This window comes from Lissotriton vulgaris, chromosome 10 (genome assembly GCF_964263255.1).
Source record: "Lissotriton vulgaris chromosome 10, aLisVul1.2, whole genome shotgun sequence".
NCBI lineage: Eukaryota > Metazoa > Chordata > Amphibia > Caudata > Salamandridae > Lissotriton > Lissotriton vulgaris.
Window position 1 is genome coordinate 503,246,688 of NC_141698.1, and position 23,892 is coordinate 503,270,579.

General features: G+C 44.0%; 1 protein-coding gene across 1 annotated transcript in view; it reads right to left on the minus strand.

Moving 5' to 3' along the window:
• Window positions 1-511: 511 nt before the first annotated feature.
• The window catches only part of ERCC4 (ERCC excision repair 4, endonuclease catalytic subunit), a 269,908-nt gene continuing 246,527 nt past the window's right edge, over window positions 512-23,892 (minus strand). The window contains exons 10-11 of the mRNA XM_086941358.1: window positions 13,819-13,931; window positions 512-2,386 (exon numbers count right to left, since the gene is read on the minus strand). Coding sequence (XP_086797484.1) covers window positions 1,653-2,386; window positions 13,819-13,931 — 847 coding nt within the window. The 3' untranslated portion in view covers window positions 512-1,652. The remainder of the gene's footprint in view (window positions 2,387-13,818; window positions 13,932-23,892) is intronic.

Consider the following 23,892-nt stretch of genomic DNA (forward strand, 5'->3'; position numbering starts at 1 on the left):
CTGCTGCACAATGGTTTACCATTCTCAATTTGGGTAAACATGGGTAAACGGTAAGGTAAATCTGATGGTGAGATTATCAGCCACTCAAATTCTGTCCACCTGTAGTAGAGGGCTTTCCTCAAAACCTGTTAAATAAAGGAAGTTAGAAAACATTTCCCAAAAGAAATGTGAGTATTTTACACAAAAATCATGCACAATTTGTTGCAAGAAACAAAGGCTGCAATGTAGACATGCACATCTTTCTACTAAAAAAAATGTGTCAAGTGTAAAATCAGTGAAATAAAGAAACATAAAAGAGCACAGTTTAATCTTGCTCTGAGCATCAATGATCAAATGCACAAATTGCTGAAAAATCCGGTTACCCAACAGGTAGGGGAAGTAGTACGGTAAATGGGAGTTAACCGTAACACTTAAAATATAGTTTTCTTGAGTTTTTGCAGTGATATTTAGTTTTGTCTTTATCCTCCGGAATCCCTCACCCGTCTCCTCTCTAATCTCACCTTTTTACGAGTGGGTCACCATTTATATACTTTTAATTTGCATATGTTTGATAGCTAAAAGTCACTTTGTTATGCAAGATGCCTTAACTTGGTTAGTTAGCTGAGACAATGAAAACGGAAACAGAAAAATGTGAGAAAATATCTCCAAATAAATAAAACGAAATAAATATACCAAAAGAATCCACAATGAGGCTGCATAATATAATGTGGTAGAAAATGTTTTGGATAACGGAATTTAGGACATATTTTTCACTATTTCTAAAAAGTTTCTCCTAATATAAAAAGTACATTTGTGTCAGTACTTCGATTAACGCGCTGCCTGAGGTTAGCTTTCTTTATGAAAGCAAGACCTTTCTACATAGCGAATTGATTCATTTAAAGCCATCGCACCTTACATCCACCAATAACAGATCCTACTGTGGAATATGGAAGAAGAGCGACATACAGGTCTAGGTGAAATTTGCACATTTTCACGGCTGAGTTCTATTCCCCTCTTTGTACGTTGAAAGAACATAGAGCAAAATCAGACTATTACAGTTCATATGCCATTATCTTTCAAAATAAGTCGCATTTCATGACGCTGTGGTTCTTCCTTGCCTGAGGTTGTTCGAGTATTTTAGGAAAGTACATAAAATTAACAAAATCCGTATTAGCTTCTTATGAAATTAAGGTGTTTGCACTCTTATGCCTGTAATGATAGCATGCAGACACCGCCAACTACACTTTCAACACCGCTGACATGTCTGTTTATAGAGAAGTCAACTTAGCTGCCATTTGGGTGGGTGCGTATGTTTCGTCTTTCTTGCACAATTAAGCCAAAAGGACCGGAAAATAATCCCCACACGATCTGCTGGAAAAAAATGCCTTTTGCTTTTAAATGAATCAGCTGTAGTTAAAATGTGGCCACACTTATAGGAGTCTTGGGCAGTCCGTGAATAAGCCCCCATAGCCAAGAATGGAGAAAAGATAACATGATTGTTGTAGCAGCATTGTAGGGAAAATGGAAGACACATCCACTGAGTGAGAGGAAGGCACACGTCTTTGACAGGCAATCAAGTTTGTAACTAACGTCATTAACTTGCCCGGGCCGGTCTTTCCTTTTGTAGGCTCAAAAGCTTTTTAAGGCACATGAGAACAGAGAAAAGCAAAAACCTACTTTTTCGTTTTCCCAAGTGAAACGGCCTCGGTATACGTCATGTTAATGAAGTCATAAAGTTGCTTGGCATTGCTTGCATTTCCCAGAATTGTGGATAGTTTCTCCTCAGACAAGGTGGCTAGCTCCGCGATGCTCTTGACCTGGTTCATTAGCGACCGGCAGTTTTTGGCGTTGATGCCAGGCATTTTCAAGAGAAAGTCCTGAGGTCCTGGATTATATTTTTCAGACTCGGGAATGATATCCGAGTCCGCCGTGATTGCCATGGCGGTGGCTGCGTCAGGCTGCGGCCGGTTCTGCTTCAGCTCCTCAAACAGCTCCGCGGTCGCGTGAGGCGAGGGGCACCAGAGGATGCGCAGCTTCGGAAAATGAAGCGTGAGCAGGGTCACCTTGGAGGTGATGTCATTGACGGAAATTTCTTGGTGAAGGTAGCTCCGGGAAGTGAGCGAGAATGACTTGTTGGGGTCAAACTCGATCAGAAGAATTGGTCGCTTATAGTAACGGGACATGGAGATGCACTGCGTGTATAGACGACCGTTGTTAAGGGAGCCAATCAAATCACTCACGCTTTTACGCTCCACGCAGATGTCCGGCGTCAGGATGTAATCTCCCACTTCCAGAGTCACTGGCTCGATGTCAATGCCACGCCGATGGATCAAGGCGGGCAGTTCACTGCGGAACTCCCTCATGTCCACTATTATATTGTGCTGGACGTTCTTCTGCTCCTGCCCCCCTGCAGGAAAAGAAAGAGCATTAGAAACTGTTCAGGCAGGCCACACCATAAAGCCTCAATTCGCGATACAACAAAGCCTGCATCACAATAATTGTCAGAGAAGTTTTGAATTAATCAACGATGTTTTAATTTTGCAAATTATTAGATGGTCCTGCAATTTAATGTAGTGCAATTTCCACACGGCTTGTTGGGCCGCATGGTAATCATTTTCAATTTTAATTGTAGATTTACATGCACAGCTTGATAAGAATTAGAGTGCTTGCATGTTCCAAATATCGAAACACTGCTTCACGATTGCCCGTGAAACCAAATACATAAGCAAGCTGACATTGAGAGGCCACCACTATTCATAAGGCCAAAAGCTTATAATGGCATCAGCAGAAAAACACAAAGGCACCGATATAGAGTTGCATGGGGCTAGTAGGCTACTCTGCACCAAGCCCTACCCCCAGTATCCAGCAAGGCTGTCACATAAATCCTCTCACTTTGAAGTCAGAGAAAGAAAAGTAAACAAGCGCCCTCAGAAGACAGTACCTGACATTTGATCTCAGCCTTGAGTGTACAGCAAATGTGACCAGAAAAGCACAAGATTTACAGGGCTGTTTAGAGAAAGGGAGAACTCTGAGGGATATTGTAAATACGACTTGGGCAAGGGACCTTAGAAACTCAAGTTGGAAAGCCTAAAACAAATAAAGCCAGCAAATGGAAAGCAAGAAAAAGTGAGTTACAAACCACAAATCCACGGCAAGCAACGGACAGAATGCATTCCAAGGTTAACTTTCTGAAAGCCCCTAAGATGTCTTCAACAAAAGCAGACTGCTTCGACCTAAATACAACAAGCATAGGCAACGCTAATAGGTCTTGCCTGTTGGACTTTTGACGTGTTTAGCCATGCAGCACACTATCCTGGGTGCAAAGCCAATAGGTCTTGGAAACCAGAGACTGTGGGGTTCAGGAACACTGTACTATAAACTTCTATAAAGCCCAGTGCTCTCCCCGAAGCAAGATGCACCGACCCTCTATCCACATGAATTGAAATACTTTAACATCATAAGTTCAGTTTGAAATTGTTCAAATAGTAAAATCTAAGCACTTTACGGTTTACAGAACGTAGGTTAAGCACCAGGGAGCAGAATGGAACACAGGAAGGGGGAACCGATTGGAAGATGACCCTCCATGAAGAGCAAAGGAAAAATTAAGCTCTTATGGTTACCATATGGTTTACAGGTGATGCTGCACATGGCCAAATCTAGCCCTGTTTTATGACCATTTCACAAAGAATGTATTTGATACTATAGGGTTAACAAGCAGCAACTACCCTTTCGTATGATACCTGAAGTGACAAGGAATGTATCCGGCCCTTCCCATACCATCACCCCCACCCCCACAAAACGTCTTAAATGCCCAGCATCTGCAGACAGCAAGACGTTTCATAATTAAAGGGCACTGAAGATGCATTATGAGGGCAGTGTTTTTTAACCTGTGGTCCTGGGGACACAAGTGGGGTCTGCAACACCTACTCAATGGGTCCACAAATGGTCAGACAACTAAAAAATATTAACAGATTAATAAGGTGTTTGACTAAAGAAGCAACATTTAAAATATTAAAACATTCTATAAAATGTGAAGGAATTTTAAAATTTAAAACAAAAATAAGTGGACATCTTTAGACTGATTCAAGGAAGCTGTCAAACAGAATTTCGCATGGACGATGGGCCGCCGCACCTGAATTTAGAAGAGCACCAACATTACCATTAAAATGAACATTTTTAATTTTTCATATTTGTTTCTGAATTAAGCAAAATATTTATTCCTTTATGTATTTGTTTGATGAATGCTTGTTCCCATATTTTTTTGTATTGTTTTGCAGTTCAAATATTGAAAATCGTTTAGGCGAGGGTCCCCAGATTCCAGTAATGATGAGGGGGTCCCTGGGTACTAGTAATGATTAAGTAGGGGTCCACAGAAAGCAAAATGTAAAGAAGCACTATGTCTGGGTCTCAAATGTCTAGCAAGAGGTTCATGTTGCCCAAATGGCACATCCAGGGAAAGTGTTAGTGAGAGCATGATTGTACAGCACTCTAGCCCATCCCCAGCAAAGTACCCCTTCAGGCACACTTATTTTAATCGTTGTACGAAAAGTTTCGCCTCAACTAAAAAGATGAGTGCATTGACTGAATAAACGTGTGAGGACTGTGGAAAATTGAATAAAGAAAGCGTACAGGTGTGTCTTAACTACTTGTGCAGTTTAGATTGACCAGGAATGATATTCTGTCCCTCTCTTCAGTAAATGTACCAGTAAATGTACCATGATCCAGTCAGGAAGATAGTGGGATTGAAAGCTTGCAGTTCAGCTTAACAAAATCCTACAAAGTATAAGATTGAGGTTGCTTTAAAATTTCAGAGCGGCTATTTTGCCGCTAACAAGATACAAGTTACAACAGGACTCCAATCCAACTAGGTACTTCAACTTTAAAAAAATGCAGCAAATGTGCAGCCCACTCAAAATAGCAGCTTTCAGTGAGAAAAAGATAGCTAGTCAACAAGGTTTTAAGTGGGAAAACTGGGAGCGGATCTCTCAAAGGGACGTGGCCGATGTAATTATGGGCGTGGCTCAAAAACACCCAAGAAAAAATCTGGGCTTCGCATAATGTGTGCCCGACTGGTATTTTGCTGTTTCTGTCACTGCATCCAGATATATACATTTACCACATCGACCATGATGCATGAGGTAATTCAGCTGTGACGTGACAGCAGGGTGCTCCAAATCCCTTTGACTGTTTTAGATGGCTCCCGTGGGCCGTGAGCTGACGAGCTCTGTGAGCACCTGCGTGCTGAGAGTGGCACTAACCCTGAGGAAACTGCGGCAGCACGTCCAGCGACCTACGAACATTTTTCCCCACTGATGAAAGAGGAATCTAGAAACACGTGTCTGGGGATACACTTGAAAAAAATACTGGTACTGGCACTGGCCAACATACTGTGAGAACTGTGTGTGAAGCAAGCAACATTGAACAACATCGACCATGATGCATGAGGTAATTCAGCTGTGACGTGTCAGCAGGGTGCTCCAAATCCCTTTGACAAAATCCTACAAAGTATAAGATTGAGATTGCTTTAAAATTTCAGAGCGGCTATTTTGCCACTAACAAGATACAAGTTACAACAGGACTCCAATCCAACTAGGTACTTCAACTTTTAAAAAAATGCAGCTTCCCTCTTTGCTGACGACGTTTTATTGTCATTAGCGGACCCGGGGAACTCCCTCCCACGGGTGCAAGAAGTGCTCTCTCAGTTCGAATCGGTGGCGGATTTTCGGGTCAATCCCGGCAAGTCATACATCCTCAATCTCACGCTACCGCCCGCTGAGGTGGAACGCATCCGACCGCTCACGCCCCTGTCGTGGTCCAGCTCCTCCATACAGTATCTTGGGGTCAGGCTGACCTCATCTGTTACCACCTTGAATGCGGCCAACTTCCCTCCCCTGCTGACCCACATACAGACCGAGCTTAATCAATGGAAGCCCATGTTAATTTCTTGGCTGGGTCGCGTCCATGCAATTAAAATGACGCTGCTCCCCAAGCTCTTGTACCTGTTCCAAGCACTCCCTATCACCTTGGAGGGGGACTTTTTTAGGCGTATTGAATCCATGATCCTGCGCTATATCTGGCAGGGAGGCCGCGCTAGACTTTCCTTTCTTACACTGCGTCGGCCCCTGAAGAAGGGTGGGGTCGGCCTCCCAGACATGCACCTCTATTATAAGGCGGCGCAACTCCGGGTGTTGGTCGAGTGGACCCAGATGGAGTCGGAGAAGCACTGGCTGCATATGGACAGGAGTGTGGCGGGAAGATCGATATGGGACCTGGTTTGGAAGGCGAAGGGGGATCGCCCTCGTAACGCCTACATTAGCACTCCTACGAGTACCACCCTGAAGGTCTGGGACTCGGTCTCCAGCGATGAGAGGTGGACCTCCTTCCTGTCCCCCTTCACACCTATCCACTTTTACCCGGCCTTTCCACCGGCTCTCGTTGAGGGCCCCTTTGATGCGTGGAGAGCGGGGTGTTGCCACGCACTTACACACTTGTTCCATGGGTACGAGCCGCTCACCTTCCATAATTGCATGCGTGACTACGCGGTGCTACCTTCCGAGCGTTACCGGCATGCCCAAATGCTTCACTGGGCGTTGTCACCGGAGGTGCGAGATGCAGCAACGAGGCCTCCCACAGATTTCGAATCCTATATCACCCGCGCAACGTCTATGAAGGGGGTGATCTCATTCCTCTATGACCTTTTATCGGCCACTGCTATCTCGCCTCGCCCTAGATATACGAGTCTTTGGGAAGAGCACTTAGGGCGAGATATCTCTGGCGAGGAGTGGACTCACCTCTGGCGCGATTTACACAAATTTAATCATTCCACTGATCTCAGGGAGGCCCATATGAAAACAATGCTGGATTGGTATCTCTACCCGACCCGATTGAAAAAGATTTTTCCCTCTGCGTCGGACAGATGTTGGCGAGGATGTGGTCTCCTGGGGGATTTTCGCCATATCTGGTGGGACTGCCCTATCATTCGCCCTTACTGGGAGGAGATACTGTCCCATATCAAAGATGTGTTGGGTTACCCGATTCCGGACTCAATAGGCTTCGTGCTCCTGGGTCTTCGTGACCCGCTCCTGGAGCATCAGACTAAGGCAGATAAACAAATCCTTTGGCTCTGCATAGGTGCGGCCAAGTTGACCTTGGCTGCGGCTTGGAAGAAGAAGGAGGCCCCTGCACTTTCCCTCTGGTATGCTAAGTTGTGGAAGCTGTTGAGTATGGAAAGTATGGCTGATGTTTTCAGAGGTGACTTCAAGAACTTCACCTTCAGGTGGGGCCCGCTAGTCCGCTTTCTTTCTCGAGGCTTGCCATCGGCGGTCTGTCCACCCACTTTACGTGCACTTCATTTGTTTCAGGTGTGAGAGAATGTTTGGATGTGTGCCTGCTGCTAGACTGCCACCACTGGGGGAGGGGGGTTGGAGGGTTGCAGGAGTTTTTTTTTTGGGGGGGGGGGGGGTTCGGTTTGTTTGTTTCTAGGGGTGGTGGGTCTTTACGTTACACCTCGCTGCATTGTCTCTCTCGTGGCCAAGACACAAGGAGGCGCAACTTGAACTGGTCGAATACGCCTCTGGATCGGATAGCTTTTGCCCGGTGCCACTGTGGACTGACGCCCTTCTAAGGTTTTCCCGTTGGGCACAACGCTGTTGGCTGGCAGACTTTGAGAATCATCCTGGATAGGGTGGCCGCGTTGTACAATCTTCAACAATGATACTGCTTCTTGGCCATGTGGAGTGAGCTCCTGCGAGGGCTCTCGTTGCATTTCTCATGTTTCTATCTTCTCTCTCTTCTATTTCTCTTCCTTCTTGTATTCTCAATAAAAATATCTTTAACAAAAAAAATGCAGCAAATGTGCAACCCACTCAAAATAGCAGCTTTCAGTGAGAAAAAGATAGCTAGTCAACAAGGTTTTAAGTGGGATGAAAAATCTGGGAGGGGATCTCTCAAAGGGACGTGGCTGATGTAATTATGGGTGTGGCTCAAAAACACCCAAGAAAAAATCTGGGCTTCGCATAGCGTGTGCCAGACTGGTATTTTGCTGTTTCTGTCACTGCATCCAGATATATACAAGTAACATTATACCTACAACAAACCAGGACTATTGGCTTTGTCAATTGTTGTTAGTTGCATAAGATAAATAAGCAACAACTACAGCTTTGTTGTATATAATATTGGAATTGCTTCAGTTTTGAAATGAGACTGAAAGAAATACGAGTCTCGTTGAAGTTACCTAAAATGCAGTGAAGGGTGGCACTGCTGCAGAGTAAAGATTTATTTTCCACTCCAAGGGTGAGGGCAAAAACGGAGATCCCGATAGGGACCTGTCTCAGCACCTGCTTTTTAGAGCTGCCGGTGCTGACCACAGGCAGGACCCGGCCCACTTAAAGCCCAGCTAGCCAAGCTAAAGTAAAATTCACCAATCATTAAAACATGCATGGTTGGAAATGCTTTGTTCATGCGCAAAAGACAATGGTTAGTCAGAGTGTGCAGGGGCTGCTACCTTCTGATGCCCTCACTGAGCTTAGCAGATAGGCATCACTGTCTCCAATCAGACGATCACCACCAGCTAGTCAGGATTTACAAAGAAATCTTTGCATCAATCTAAAACTCGAAGAAAAGTTTTAAAAACGTCTGTCTGATTCCACCTGCGTTGAGTGTATATAATACTAAACTATACCGGGCCAAAACAACAACACCCGCGTCTATCCTGCTCCAGTCACTTTACAGCGCACACTGATCATAACAGAACAACTGCAAAACGCTCCAGCAAAATGGGGATGAACAACTCTCTTATCACTGCCCACATAAAAGAGCCAGGCATAAAGGCACACTCTTCTCTGACCACCCACTTAACAAACAGCAAGGACTCAACGGCTCCCATCCACTGACCTAGCAAGGTACTCATGAGTACTACTGTGGATGGAACAAAGAGCGGCCAACCCAACATGTGTACCTAGGCAGTCTGCAACGCCGCAAGACACCAGGCCTATTTCTAGACAGTACAAAAATACCCACTGTTTAAAACGGGGTACATAAGACTCGGTGTTATATGAGCGAATGCTTGTGATAACTGCGTTCTCAAGGTATGCCCGGATAGTGGAAAATACGAAGTCAGCGGCATGAACAACCCACCCTCACCAAAGCTTCTGGTCACCAGTTTCAGATGAACCTTGTGAGAGGATAAGGGGTGTTCACAAAATAATACTGACATGTACACTGCCAAATAGACATTCATCACCAAATAGGTGTAACTCTTTCTCAACACCGCTGATTAACAATTGCCGCATAGCTTCGTTTTTTCCGGGTAGTCCTGGAACATTTGACAAACAAATGCTTTTTTTTTTGTAAAAGCGCCCAATTCCACGCTTTCACTATAATAGATGCCGTAGACCTTTCTTTAGACATGGCTCGTCTTAAGAAAGGGGCACGGCCTCCATTAACGGGAAAGCGCCACATGAAGCGCATTTAAACAAAACAAAAAAAGCCAATAAGAAAAAAAAATCATGTGGCTGAGTTCTGCGCCTCAAATAAAACAAAGGAGAGGCCACCACTGAAGCATGCCGTGCTATTAAACAAAATAATAGAGCACTAGGAGAGAGCGTGCCTTGCCTGCAACAGCAGGCAGGTGAAAACAATTTCAAGAAATAGTGTTCAGAGGCTGTAAATAAAGCCTACCTAGTACCAACACACATAATAGGGCCAGTCCTTATGGAAGGTTACAAGATGAGACAAGGCAGTACTAAGGAGGGACTACTAAGCGTATAGACCAATGAAAAGTCAGTTTACAAAGGACAATGACAAGTCAATGAAAATTATAAGCAGAGAGTAGGCGGAGCTTCCAAGTCCATACCCGAATAGAGTATGCTTCACAAGGCAGCGCATGCGCTGCCCAGGCTCGAACTAAAAAGATGATGGGAACAACAGATGGCAGAGTTTGTTGGGAACATTCCTCCAAAAAGTGCCAAATATTTATTTCACTATATTTAGGTTTTCGTTATGTACAGCTGAGTTGCCTGCTCCCTGGTTCTATGTGGAATTTTTTTTAACACTCTATGGGATCAGATAATGTCTATAATATGAAATTGTAAAATTTCTTTATATTCATAACGTTTTTGAGGGAAGCTGTAATGCACACGTAAAATTACAAGTGCAACTAAACTATCACTATACTACATCGCAGTCTGTTGCCATCCAGTTTTCGTCCAACTGCCTTTATTAACCACATGCACACCTTTCTTCCTGATGAAAATCTAAAGGTAGAAAAGCCTAAGAAATCCCAACACCCACATAAACTTCCTAAAACTCTTGAGATGGTGGAAACGCGCACTCCCGTAACACTCTGCCCAATATTCAACATCCTTCTCATGTTTCAATCTTTAAAATGCCTCCAAACTGTAGCCCAAAGCACATGTTGCGGTTAACATTATTACACCAGGGATGTATCATTCCACACACTCCCCAGGCTGCTGAGCTCACCGTCTATTAAAAAAGACCCTCAAGAACCACAGTCGGCTTGTAATAAAAACATGTATCCAACCTTTTGAGACATGTCCCATTATACTTTTGATTCATGTTCTCATTCTCATGTGCTGGAAAGATCTCAGAACTCTTGCCCCTGTGGGCTGAAACAGGTAAAAAAAATAATAACACGTTCCTACTCTCGAGACTGAAAGTAAGCCAACACGCAGCATGCACATAAATATAGTCTTACATTTTCCGTTCTGGGCCATGGAAATTCAATTAAACAAACACAAAAAAGACGCAAAGATTCTCCTCAGATTATCCAAAAGGTCCCAGGCATGTTGCTAGTTCCGAGGTTAAGATATTAGTCAGCAATCAGTAATGTACTCAATTCCTTTCTTCTACACATGCGAGGTCACCAATGTCTGTCACAATTTATTAAGTTCAACCAACAATAATCAACAAGTCGATGCTAGGAATATATCTAAATACCTCGCGCCTCTGCATGGGTCAATACATTAAACACTATTGCACTGGCAGACTGTTCTTTTCAGGCACATTCATACCATTTTGTACCTTTGTAGCAACTACATGCACCTTGCCTGCCTTGGACTTCTACTGATGTTACTGTGAGGCCATACATTACTCACCCATCTATCCTTTGAACACTATGTGCTTCCCAAATTTGCACAATGTATGGCAATATTACTACATAATGCCATTGCACTGTGAGCAAAAGGCTGTGCAAATGTTTACAGCAACCCTTGGCAATGGCATCGTACAAGAACACAGTTATGAACTACCATAGTCACCCTGGTGGCCAAGGCTTGCTCTGTCACACGTGAGGGCAGACAAGGTAGCATACTTCAAACCATGCCTCTACGGACGGCCTTCTACCACAGCATCCTAAAAGAAACAAAGCAATTACATGCAATCCTTTGGAAGGGTGGAACTAACTCCTACACCTAGGTGCATCAGGTGAGTTTTGGACTACAGTTGCATTTCCTGAATTACACAAGAAGAGACCAGCAGAGCATAGTTTTGCAGCTCGTTTATCAAACAGTCAACAAGGTGAGCTGAGAATACAGTAGGACTTTGGTAGACCTGCCCCTTTCTACCAGTGGCGGCTCCTCCGCAAAGGCGGAGGAGCGTCGCCTGACTGCATTGCGAGAAGTGGATAAAATAAAAATAAGATGATAATAACACTATCGGTTTAATTTTCCAGTCTGTGGGTCGGGCGGGGCTTGGCTTAGCTCTGGCACAGCCAGCAAGGGGAGGAGTTGTTGGGACTTTAGTGGCCATGACTGCTTGGCCGACCGTCTTGGCCCAGCCAAAGAGTCATGTACACTTTGCATGGTCGCCACCAGGCTGTAATGAACAGCCTGGTGAGCAACATGCACAGGCTCCCATTGCCTGTCTGAGCGCCGAACCACGGTGCTCAGACCAATCACAACGCTGCATTGCACTGAGCCCGTAGAGTGCTTCCTGCTTCAAGAAGGAACAGAAGAGGATGACGCGAGACGAGGCTGCGTTACAGGAGTAAGGTATGTCATTTTAAAAAATGTATTTTCCTATTCATCCCCACCCTGCAATACTTGGTGGCAGTCGCGACTGCCTTCAACTGGATAATATATTAGAAAGCAGAGAAGTGAAATCTCTGAGAAAAGTAGAAAAACGAACAAGGTGGCTAACATTTGGCCTAGCTTGAAAAATCGCAAAGGCTGGTTTCAACTAAACATTCTGCATGCTAGAGGCCAAAGAGAAGCAAAATATGCAGAAAGCTCAAATGCAACAAACAGAACACCCTATCACAGTAGTCTTTCTTTTGTGTGGGGAATCAAACAATTCTTCAAGTCAAGTTATTAAGTATACATGCTAATGAGAGAGGGCCTTGTGGGATTTCCCTTTATCTTTGCATAGTCTTATGTTCTTCAAACTGTATTAATTCTCTAACTTTCTAAAACAAAGACCTTTATGCCAATGAGCCTGAAGACTACTTGAGAATTTGTAAACATACTAAAAGAATCACACCCAGTAGGGTAGAAAATCACTTTCAATCTACGTTATCCACCCCTGCATTTTATTACTTTTATAAAGGGCTTTATTATGAGTATGGCGATCCTAAAGACCACTGTACTCGTGGTGGCGGCCCGACCACCGCCACTACTGCGGGTCTGCCGTCGTATTCTGTGGTTGGACCGTCATGAAACTACCGCTCCGCCGGGATCAAGGATCCTGCTGCGCTGACGATCTGCAACTGGGCTCACTATGCCGGCAGTTCCGAGGCTGGCATCCCCGAGCATATTAGGAGTTGGCTTTCCATCACCCATTTCATGGCAGTGAGACCGCCATGAAAAGGGTGGCATAAAGGCAACGAAGGGGGCCCCAACATGGCCCCCTGCCACTTCTGGTCCTGGGGGTGCATGCAGGGGTAACACGTTGTGGCCCTGGAATTGCACCCTGTTCCTGCACAGTGTGGCATGCATGCCACACCGTGCAGGAATGAGTTGCAGGCACTGTCACAGCGACGGTCTGCTGTTAAGACTCTCCCATAAGCCTTATACAGCTACTGCCATGAGACCACCGCAGCACCGCCCGCCCTGGATTAAACTCCTAATCTAGCAGGCTGGAGCACGACTGGCTGGGCGGTCCTCCTGTCAGCGGAGCAGTGGCAGGCTAACAGGAGGAGCACCAAAGTCATACTAAGGCCCTACGTCTCAACGTACCTTTGCTATGCATTAGATTTGAGTTTTGCATAGCACTTGCTAGTCTGCATTTGTGACATGACATCCTTGTGTAGATTCCAGCTCATAATATTGAGAAGACTCAGAGTGGTGGATCCTGTTAGGCTGCAGTATGCACCATCTATAGCTCCATAAATTACTAACTCATGATTCATAAATACAAACAGAAATATGACCACCATAGAGAAAAATGAGTTACGTTGCTGTGTAAGAAGGTGCTCTAGAATGTAAATGCGTTAGTGAAAAATATACATAGCTGTAAAATAAGCCTGGGAAATCGTATGCAAATTACTCTCACCAGAATGTAACTATGGAAAGTACAGAAGTGATATCTACAGGAAATGTGCAGAAAAGCAGCACTTCAAAAGTATTTATATAGCCTCTTACTTTTCCTCTAGAATCTCTTTAGCCCACAGACAAAGATCAACCACGTAGACAACTGTATACTATATCTTTCGGTCCATTTGATGGAAATGATGGGCTATAGTGCATTTTGGAATTTTGGGGAAAAAAAGATGCACCACTAAACCATGAATTAAAATAGATAGTGTCCGGTGCAAAATGATGAAAGAAAACACATTTGCTTGTGGGTGGCATGTATAAATGCCACTTGGGACGTAATTGTACTAACCTGCTTTTCTTGTGTCTGCAGTAACGACCGCAGAAGAAGCATCTCTCCTCAGGTCCTGGTTGGTGTCGTCTCTGCCTTCCCGCTCTTCAGGGATGACCATGCTTGCCTTCTCCCTAAAACGTGTATATAAGAAAGATTGTAACTATGGGAACTCCATAATCTGTTTTAGATTGGCTATGTGAAACGAAAAGAATATGATCAATAGCACTCCTAATTGCACAATAGTTTTGTATGAATCTACCTTTATTGCAAAATATTTTAACTGATGAGGACAGATGATTAGTCAAGGGCCTGGTTATAGACATGGTGGAGAAAAGAGCCTTTGGAAGGTTCTTCGTGCTAAGTTATTAAAATGTCTATAGGATCCTAAACGGATGAAAACTAAAGTAAAACCAATTTAAACACTTAGTTTGAATCACAGCATTAACGATCTGTTAAGGATGACAAAAATTATACAGGACTAATTGGTTTGATTGATCACCTCTGCCAACTATCCAATGATACAGTCAGATAACAACTTTGCAAGCATTAAAAGAACATTGCGAGTGATGGATTAACCAACATGAAAATAAGTCACCAGCTTTGTCAAAAAGGCCGCCATGGGCCTATACACAACTTTATCTGGAGAAAAAAAGTGATGTAAGCCAGCTGCACCGAGCGCTTGAAGTTCACTCATGAGACCTGCTAAAGTGACCATGACCGGAAATAGAGCGTTCAGAGTCAAGAGCTGTGGATTGATTCAAATAGAGTGCACATGAGGAAGGTGAGAACCAAACTGAGATCCCACTGTGGAATCACAAAGGGTTGGCTGAAACATAAGAGAAATCAGGCCGTACAAGGACTTTACTTGCTCAGCATAGTGAGGCAAGCAAATACTTCCAAAGTTAAGAAATCCCAGCAGGGAGTGCAACTTTTCCAGTGTATCAGGAGGCTGTAAGGTAGCACACTTCAGAAGAAATTCCGGGGCTAGACCCTTGCCCTCGCTGGATAACTCGTAGCCTAAGAAGGTCACAATCACGTAGGCAATTTTCAATTTCTTAAAATTGATTTTGTAACCATGTGATGTTAATGTCACAACTCTGTCCACTAAAGTTAAGTGTAGATCTAAATCATCATCAGTAAGGTAGATAGATATCTATGTATGACAATACCCATGAATCTGGTTGTAAGATCTCTATAATGGGAGCAGAGAATAAACCAGGACTGTTCTTATAGCCCACAGGATGGCTCTACATGAGAACTGCACCCCATCGAAACTGAAGGCTGCTAGATACTCACTTTCAAGAGCAATGTTTTGACCCAGAACCCCATTGGAGATATCCAAGGTCTTATTTCTTCTGCAGCAGGTTAGCCATTAAACCTGTACTATGCACATTTTGCACCGCACAAGTTCACATATGTGAATTTAGATTCTTATAGTCTAAAACTATCCTATAGGAAATGGGGGAAAGGGATGTGCTAATTCGTGACAGACAGGCCGCTAATATGCCGTTACTGCAATTGATCTAATATTGTTTTACTTCACATTTGGCTTCTGGCTTTAAAGGGTGTTGTGTCTGTGTTTGATTTCTGTATAACAAACAACAAGATGATGGACGGATTGCCAAAACTTTTCAACCATTCTCCCCCAGTCAAGAGATCTGGATTGAATCCATTGTTCTTTTGCTCACTATGCCACCCCAGTTCGGACCCAGCCATATGCAAATCTGTCTTGACCCTGCTCCTGCTGGGAACAGTCCAGCCTGAACTGCCAAGCCAGGCCCTCCCTGGACTGTGAACAAGCATTTTGGGACTGGTTCTGGGTATCACCCCTTATCAGCCAGGCTAGCTTAAAACCAGTGGCACAGCAAGCAAGGGACCCACGTCTGGGCATACTCATGTCCACTTGGGGCAAACATAGTAAACACGAGAAGATGATGGATGGAGTGCTGAAACTTTTCAACCACTCACCTCCAGTCAAGAGATCTGGGTTGAATCGATTGTATGCCCAGACATGGGTCCCATACTCACTATGCCACTGGAACAAGCCATACAATCAGGCGCAATTTGCATGTTTCGGTGGGGAATATCCACAGGCTCCCTGTGCCAATCCGAGCACTGAACCAGGGAGCTCAAACAAATGATAAACGGGCATTACAGTGTTGTGATTGGCTTAAGGGAGCCTGAGTGCTTCCTGGTCGCACAGAAGACAGGAAGAGGTCGGAGGAAAGATGATGTGGGAGAGATGGCGTGCTGAGGTAAGTGAATTAAAAATTTTCTTTATCTCCTCTCCCCCCCACGTTCCATACCAGCCACCACTGGTTATATCGATGTCATTAGCTGAATGATCTAGCACTGTTAAATTTCTTAGAAAGATACTGTCAGACATGACAGTGGTTCTGTATAAACTGAGGTAAAGGGTGCCTCCCTTTGTCTACAATTGAGAAGATGGCGGTTTCCATTACCTACGATGAAATTGAAGGCCTACTTAAAAATTGAGTCAGACCTTGTAGTGTAGTTCCTATATTCCCAATAGGCTCTGCTCATTGCAATAATATATACTATAGATTAGACTTAGGACTGAGGTCGACTAGGGCTCTAGCGAATATATTAGACTTAATTGTGAGTGCCAGTTAGCTCAGAGGTCACTAGAAACTTTCTCGAATAAACAAGAAGGGATTAGTTTCTGACAACCGCATAAACATGACAACTTTGTTTCCGAAGAATAAGAAATAGATCTCTAGAGTAGCGGAAACAATAGATAGTTATTTCACTCAGTCAATCGTGCATGCTTCGTTTCACCAGAGGTACAGAGAAAGAGATAGACGATCGTTTTCAATACAAGTATTTATTGAACAGTCTTCTTTCTCATGCAGAAGAAATGAACTGCTACAACCGTAATACTGGTTGCGAAGTACAATGCGTACAGTACGAAGAGTATTATAAAATAATACTGGAAAAGCATGCTATGGTTTCTAAGCCATAAAATACATAGAATACATACATTAATAAAAAAAGACTAAAAGTACTCAACTGGTGCTTCTAAAATACGCCTACCCCGGCGTACCTAACCTAAGTCTAGTACGAGGGAAGAAGTAAGTGAGGTGTAGCTTAGTTTCAGTATTCTGTGCCAAGAATCTATCCAAGAATTCTCTAAGGGTCTAATCAGCTCCGTACCTTGGTTTAGAATGAAGGAGGTCTGGTATCTCTCTCTCTCTCTCTCTCTCTCAGGACTCGATTTCCCAACAACCCGCAAGGGTAGCTTGGAAACACTGAAGCTAGATTTCTCGGCAAGAGAAAAGACATCGTCTCTTTCAGTGCGTCTTTTGGAGGGTCGGCTTCCTTCGGCACTTGCTGTGGCGAGCTGTGTCGTGTAGGTAGATAGTCAAACTGCTCCAAACCACTGTGTGTTTGCCTGGGCAAGTGTGGGCATATTTATACCTTGAAGGTGCCGAGTTTGACGTGAAGGTTGGACATAATAACGTCATCAAAGAGTCTCAGTTCTTTGAAAACTCCATGAGTTCTTGGATAAATCAATACTCAAGCAAGGGGAGGTCCCCGACTGCTGAAGGCGGGTTTTTCCAAGAAATCGTTGTGGATTTTCGGAACTAGTGGAAGTAGCCATGCCGTATTTGGACTGTCTGAGCTATGTCTTACTATGGTTATGCTTTCTATCTATACCACTATAATAAAGGAAGAACTTTCAGCCTTTGAGGCGGGTAAACCCGGGAACCACAGCGCCAATCCACACACCCGATACACCGTTGGAATCGTCCGGGTGTGTAGATGGTTATAGGCTATATAAATTAAAAATAAAAACGTTATTTAAAAAATTTACAGTAAAAAAAAAAAAGTAGTCCCTCCGAAGTAGCGCCGGCTGCGACGTGCGTGCTCACGTCAGGAGCGCGGGGAGGAGCGGCGTCCAGGAGAACGACGAGGAGCGGCGGACATGGCGTGGGGGAAGAGCAGTGACGTGAGGAGCAGCGGATAGGCCAGCGGCAGTGCGAGCAGCGGACAGGCTGGAGGAGCGGCGGCTGAGGTAAGGGAGCGGCGGACATGGCGCGGGGGAGGAGCGGTGATATGAGGAGCAGCGGACAGGCCAGCGGCGGTGCGAGCAGCGGACAGGCGGGAGGAGCGGCGGCTGAGGTAAGGGGAAATATGTCGGGGCAGGCGGGGGTCCGGTCAGGTGGGGGACGGGACGGGCGGGGGCCCGGGCTGCTGGACAATGTCGGGCGGGGCGGGGGTCGGGGAAGCCTGTTGCTCCCGGACAAGGTCGGGACGGGCTGCTAGAACCTATATAAGAATATGGTGATTTCTACCTATATAAGGGCATGAATCGGGAAAATTACACTAGGGTCCTAAAATGCTCTACAACACCCCCTCCGCTTTATTATGTTTGACATTACCAACTATAACCATTTTCAAAACATCTAAAGCATGTTTTTACAATCGCACCCAAAATACACAAAATGCATTTTAAAATGGTTGCACACGAAAAATGAGCATTTGTACAGTACGCATATAAAAGAAATGATGTCATCCTAAGCATATAGTATGATATTTGCAATGCTAACTGAATGAATCATGAGTTTACATTTTTATGAAATGGCTCTAGGTTTACAGAAGAAAAAGGTCGAGACCATTCCATAGCAGAATATATAGACTGTTATTGTTTTTGAGGACAAGGTCAAATATTGTCTATATGGAGTGTTCGAAAAACAATTTCCTGTTCTCTATGAATAGTTCTACTTTAAGCAGATTACTTTGTGCCAAAAAGAGTTCGATTTTGGAAAAAAGTCAAATCCAAATAGTAGAAAAATAGGGTTCCAAAGTTTAGAAGCTTTGTTTTTGAAAAACGAAGGCCGAAATTAGAGTTCATGGAACGCTGTGTGCAGATTTCAAAAGTTATTCTCGGTGTCAGGAGAAAACATCAAATCGTCTAAGCTGGCAAATAAATCGTCAACCACAGTAGGTGAAAGTGGAACTACTTCATTAAGTAGATCAATTGTGCACAGATGAGAAGCATCGTCGTCAGCGTCAGTCGCATTAGCAATGTTTGCAGTAGATGGTACCCGTGTGCCTGTTGTTCCACGTACCTCACCATTAGCAGTAGTTGCAGGTGAGATCTCTACGAAAGCAGTCATCAGGATTGGCAGCCATTGGGGGCAACACCATGCATGAGCCGTTACCGGACCTAGCAAAGCGTCTACATCCGTTGGCATTGCTGATGGAAGTGTAAGACAAACGTCCAACACACATTCTTCTCCGCAAAGCAGGCATCGTAGAACAGGTAAGATGCAATCTTGCCAGATTGGTCTGAACAAAAGAAACCATGTAGTATTCAGATCTCTTAAACAAGCCAAGCCAAGAATCTGTGTAATTCTGTCACGGGACCGCATGGCCAGGAGAGCGTTCTCCATGGTAGTTTGGGTATCGCTGGTGACTGGACTTGCCATATCGGTGCAGAAGAAACAAAAATAGAATTCCTGCAACGAGTCCCAAAATGAGAGGCAGACCGCCTCACATAGAGTGCACGAAAGTTGGAAAAATGCCTAGGACTGCTTCAAAGGGTGCTCAGTCCCGAAAAAAACGGTCTTAAATACATGTACAATACCACTCGTCTCAGACATGTTTAAGATACGACCTAACATTTCCTGCGAAATGTATTGGACAGTTCGTTGATAATAGGGCATGTATCTCCGCAGAAGTCCTTGCGACTTGCAGATCATACGTTTCTCTGGACGAGGTCATTGGCACAGTATTTTGCAAAAGAATGGCTATCAATTCGTATAGAAGAGATATTCAGTGAAGGCCATAGCAGCGACTTCCCAGTCTGTCTTGCTTTTAGGAAACAATACTTGCATACAACAAGTGACCCTGGCTGACACACTAACAAGATGGGCTATACCTGGCATCGTTCCACAACAGCTGTGATCATTCAACATTATGTAGCTACCATTGGATTGCTGCCTAAAAACTGGGACTATCACCACTGCTGAAGAACCGTGCAGGTGGCAAGAAAGGTTATTTGAAGAACCCTCGCAGACTCCTTGTAAATAAATGCGGTACAAAAGGGGGTGGTGATGGACGGAGCATCTGAACCAATCAAACACTCATACCCAGTCAACAGATCTGGGTTTAATCCATCACCGTTCTTTAGCCAACTCTGCCACCCCAGTTCAGACATGGCCATATGCAAATCAGTCTGACCCTGTGCCTCATGGGAACAGTCCAGCCCGAACTGCCAAGCCATGCCTTCCCTCGACCGGAAACAAGCTACAGAGGACCGGTTTCTGGCATTACAGCCGGCTTCAGCCCGGCTTGCTTGAATCCAGTGGCAAAGTGAGCAAGGGACTCACGTCTGAGCATACCCTGCCAACTTATGGCGAACAAAGCGGTACAAAAGGGGGTGGTGCTGGACGGAGCATCTGAACCAATCAAACACTCACACCCAGTCACCAGAGTTGGCTTTAATCCATCACCGTTCTTTAGCCCCCTCTGCCACCCCAGTTCAGACATGGCCATATGCAAATCAGTCTGACCCTGTGCCTCATGGGAACAGTCCAGCTCGAACTGCCAAGCCATGCCTTCCCTGGACCGGAAACAAGCTACTGAGGACCGGTTACTGGCATTACAGCCGTCTTCAGCCCGGCTTGCTTGAATCCAGTGGCAAAGTGAGTAAGGGACTCACGTCTGAGCATACCCTGCCAACTGGTGGCGAACAAAGCGGTACAAAAGGGGGGGGCCAGTTCGGGCTGCACTTTTCCCATGAGGCACAGGGTCAGACTGATTTGCATATGGCCATGTCTGAACTGGGGTGGCTGAGTGAGCTAAAGAATGGTGATGGATTAAACCCAGATCAGTTGACTGGGGGTGAGTGTTTGATTTGCTCAAACACTCTGTCCATCATCCCCTTTTGTTACTCCTTGTAAATTAATACCTTGACACAAAAGTGTACCGCTTAGTGAGTTCTTACAATTTTGTCCACTAAGAAATACCTCCTTTTCCTTACTCCAACATTTGTGTGCGTATGGTAAATTCCATGTCGACTTAATGTACTCTTTATCCAACCTTTCTTACAGGCCCGCTGGTATGTGTCTTAAGCAATACTGAAACTGGAAAATCGTCTCTGGTATCGTGATGGTGCCATGTATTATCCATTCCACGACTGGCTTCTCGGAAACAGTTAATAGTAATCTTTCCAGTTTTTCAGCACCGTATAGTCTGCTCCTCTTTGTGCCAAAGAGATTTGTCTATCTGTAAGGTTACAGTAAACAATGACGTGGTGTTAATTAGACGCCATGGCACGTAGCCTGAAAAGAGATTTTGTAACGTCCACCCTTGCAGCATTATAGAACATAATTGAGACTGACCATGTTGTAACATTAGCAAGTTCTGCTCTATTATGTCAATGGCAGAGGATACAATGTTGTCCAAAGAATACAGTCTGGAGGACAGAGTGGTTAACCCATTGTCCACTACAGAGAGAGCTTTCTCTAATTTAATACGATCAATTTCTCGTATTCTTTCTGCAGTTTCCATTTGCATGATTTTCCATGCTTCATTGTAAGCAGCGTATATACCGGCGTATATGAAACGTTTTGACGTGGTTTATGAGGTCCAAGTAAGAAGTCTCGTAAATCAACGCCTTCTTTAAGTAAAGTTAAGTTTTGTTTAATTTCTGGAAGTGGGGATTTCTGTAGCCATTCAAGGCATAGTTTTCCTACACTGTATGTTGTAACTATCCCTGGATGTTGTCTCTGGGAATATCTTGGATCTGGCCTAGTTACTTTGAACCCTTGTGTTTTGTTCAGGAATCTACCTTGACAGTTATTTGTGTCTGTGGGCCAGATTAACAATCTTTTTCAATCAGGATTAGTTCTGTTCTGTTGTCAAATCTTTTTTACGCCTAACTCCTCATCTGCAGTGCTATTACTGTCAGGTGTGGGCTTAGGTATGGACAGTTTGTTTAAATCTTTTATCTTAGCCAAACCAAGACGAGATGTTTTTTGAACAGTGTCATTTAAAAACATTATTTGTTCTGGGATAAGGCAGGCTCTGAATAAGGCATCTAAACTTTGCACCTGCCAGTCTTTTGTGCCCCAGACAGTTTTTGTCTCAATGTTGTATTTCCAAAAGTTAAAACCTAATTTAGAGAGCTGAGCATAAAAGGTCGCTGAATAAATTTGTTTAGTATTAGTCAACATGTATTTCATTCCTGTCTTATTCACATTTTTTAAATAAAACGTTTCTGGATTTGTGACATTAAACCCTGAGAAGTATGGAAACTTTTCATAAAATGTTTTTGAACTGCCTTTTGGCGGTGTTGGACAATGTTCCCATTGATTATAGGTAAAAACATTTCTAGGGTTTGCAGATTTGTGCAAATAATGGTGACCATAATGATTAAAACAGTACATTTGTTCATAAACTGATGAACTTTCTAAGTATTCATGTTTTGTGAATTTAGCTGACATTTCTAAATCTGTCATCATGTTATTAACAGTTTCAAAGTCCCAATCATCAGAAAATGTGCTAGGTGAGACAAAGTTACTCAAAGAAACCTTAAACTGGTGTAGAATTTCCAACAGTTCCACCGGGCTATAAATATCATAATCAGTTGTGTCCCATGCTATACCACCAGGTATAGGAACGGCTGTGATGTTCACTGATGACAGGTCTCTTCGCTCACGATGAGAAGATTTGTGAGGTTTCAGGAGCAAGTTGATAGTCTTACTTGCTGTGTCCATTGTACTGTATTTTCCATCCATCATCTTTCCCAAACTTAAAACAAGAATGAGCCAAAGTAGGAGAAAAAGCACACCTAACACATTCCAGAATTCAACCCATGGTGAAACCAGATCTGTATTTTCAAGTTGATGTAAGAGTTCTGTTATTTTTTCTTTGAAAGTTTTATTAGCTGGCATAGTTTCAGGTTCAATGGGATCCTCTGAAAATGTATCAAAGTTGATGAAATAACCAGACGCAGTTCTGTCAATTGTTGGAATTGCATTAGGATTGTTTGGAATCGCTGATGCTGTTTCTTCCTTTGTCATATTAGTATATTCAGAGGCTATATCATTGTAGACAGGTGTTTCTTGACGAACTGTTATTTGGGTCTCAAGAGGTACCAGTTCCATGTCTTGGTTGCATAGTCCTTTTCTCACTGCAGGTTTATCAAAGGTGATAAGTCTTTCAGTTTGAACCTCTTGGAATGTAGCAAGATTTGGTCGTCTGCTACATCTTGGGAGTCTACTGGGCCTACTACTTATTATCGGCCACATGATGTGGGTTGACCAGGTCGATGGACAGGACTTGGTTCTCCTTTCTTCCAGCAATAGACCGTAGTAACACTTATCTTGTTCCTTGGATTGCTAAGACAGGTACTGGTTTTCTGTAAGAAGGCCCAAATTCCTTATTCACCGCAATCTTTTTCCTGACTAGATCCCCAATCTTTGGAACCCAGACAGGTCTTGCTGGGACTGGTGGTTTTTCTTCAGTGGTCGTTGGCTTCTGTGTAGTGTTACTCAGACTTCTTCTTGTTTTGTTTAAGTCCTGCAAAACAGCCAAACGTCTTTCATATCAAAAGGTTTTTGTTCTACCACTGAAGTGTGACAATCAAGATCCTGGATGAGCATTCTAGTACCAAATAGTATTTCATATGTAGTGATTCCATCCAGAGAATTTCTTGGCAGATTATTAAGACTACGTTGGACACTTATTAGATGTTTGACCCCACCCGTCACCAGAGTCTAATACCCTAGCTGTTATAGATTGCTTTATGTCACTTTTTTCTTTCCACTACCGCAATTCCCTCAGGATGGAATGGACTTGAGTATCGCAATGCAACACGAAAGCTGGCCATGGCCTCTTTGTAAGCTTGAGAGCTAAACGCAGGACCCTGGTCAGAATGTGGTGTGCCGATTGCGTATGTACCGATAAAGACTTGCAAATCTTTTATAACAGTTCGGGCATCAGCCGAGCGCTGAGGCTACATCCAAATGAATCTTGTCCTAATAGTTGTGGGACCGCATCCGTCCATGGTGACGTCTGTGTGTAGAAAGTCTAATGCTGTCTAACAGTGGTGTCTGTACT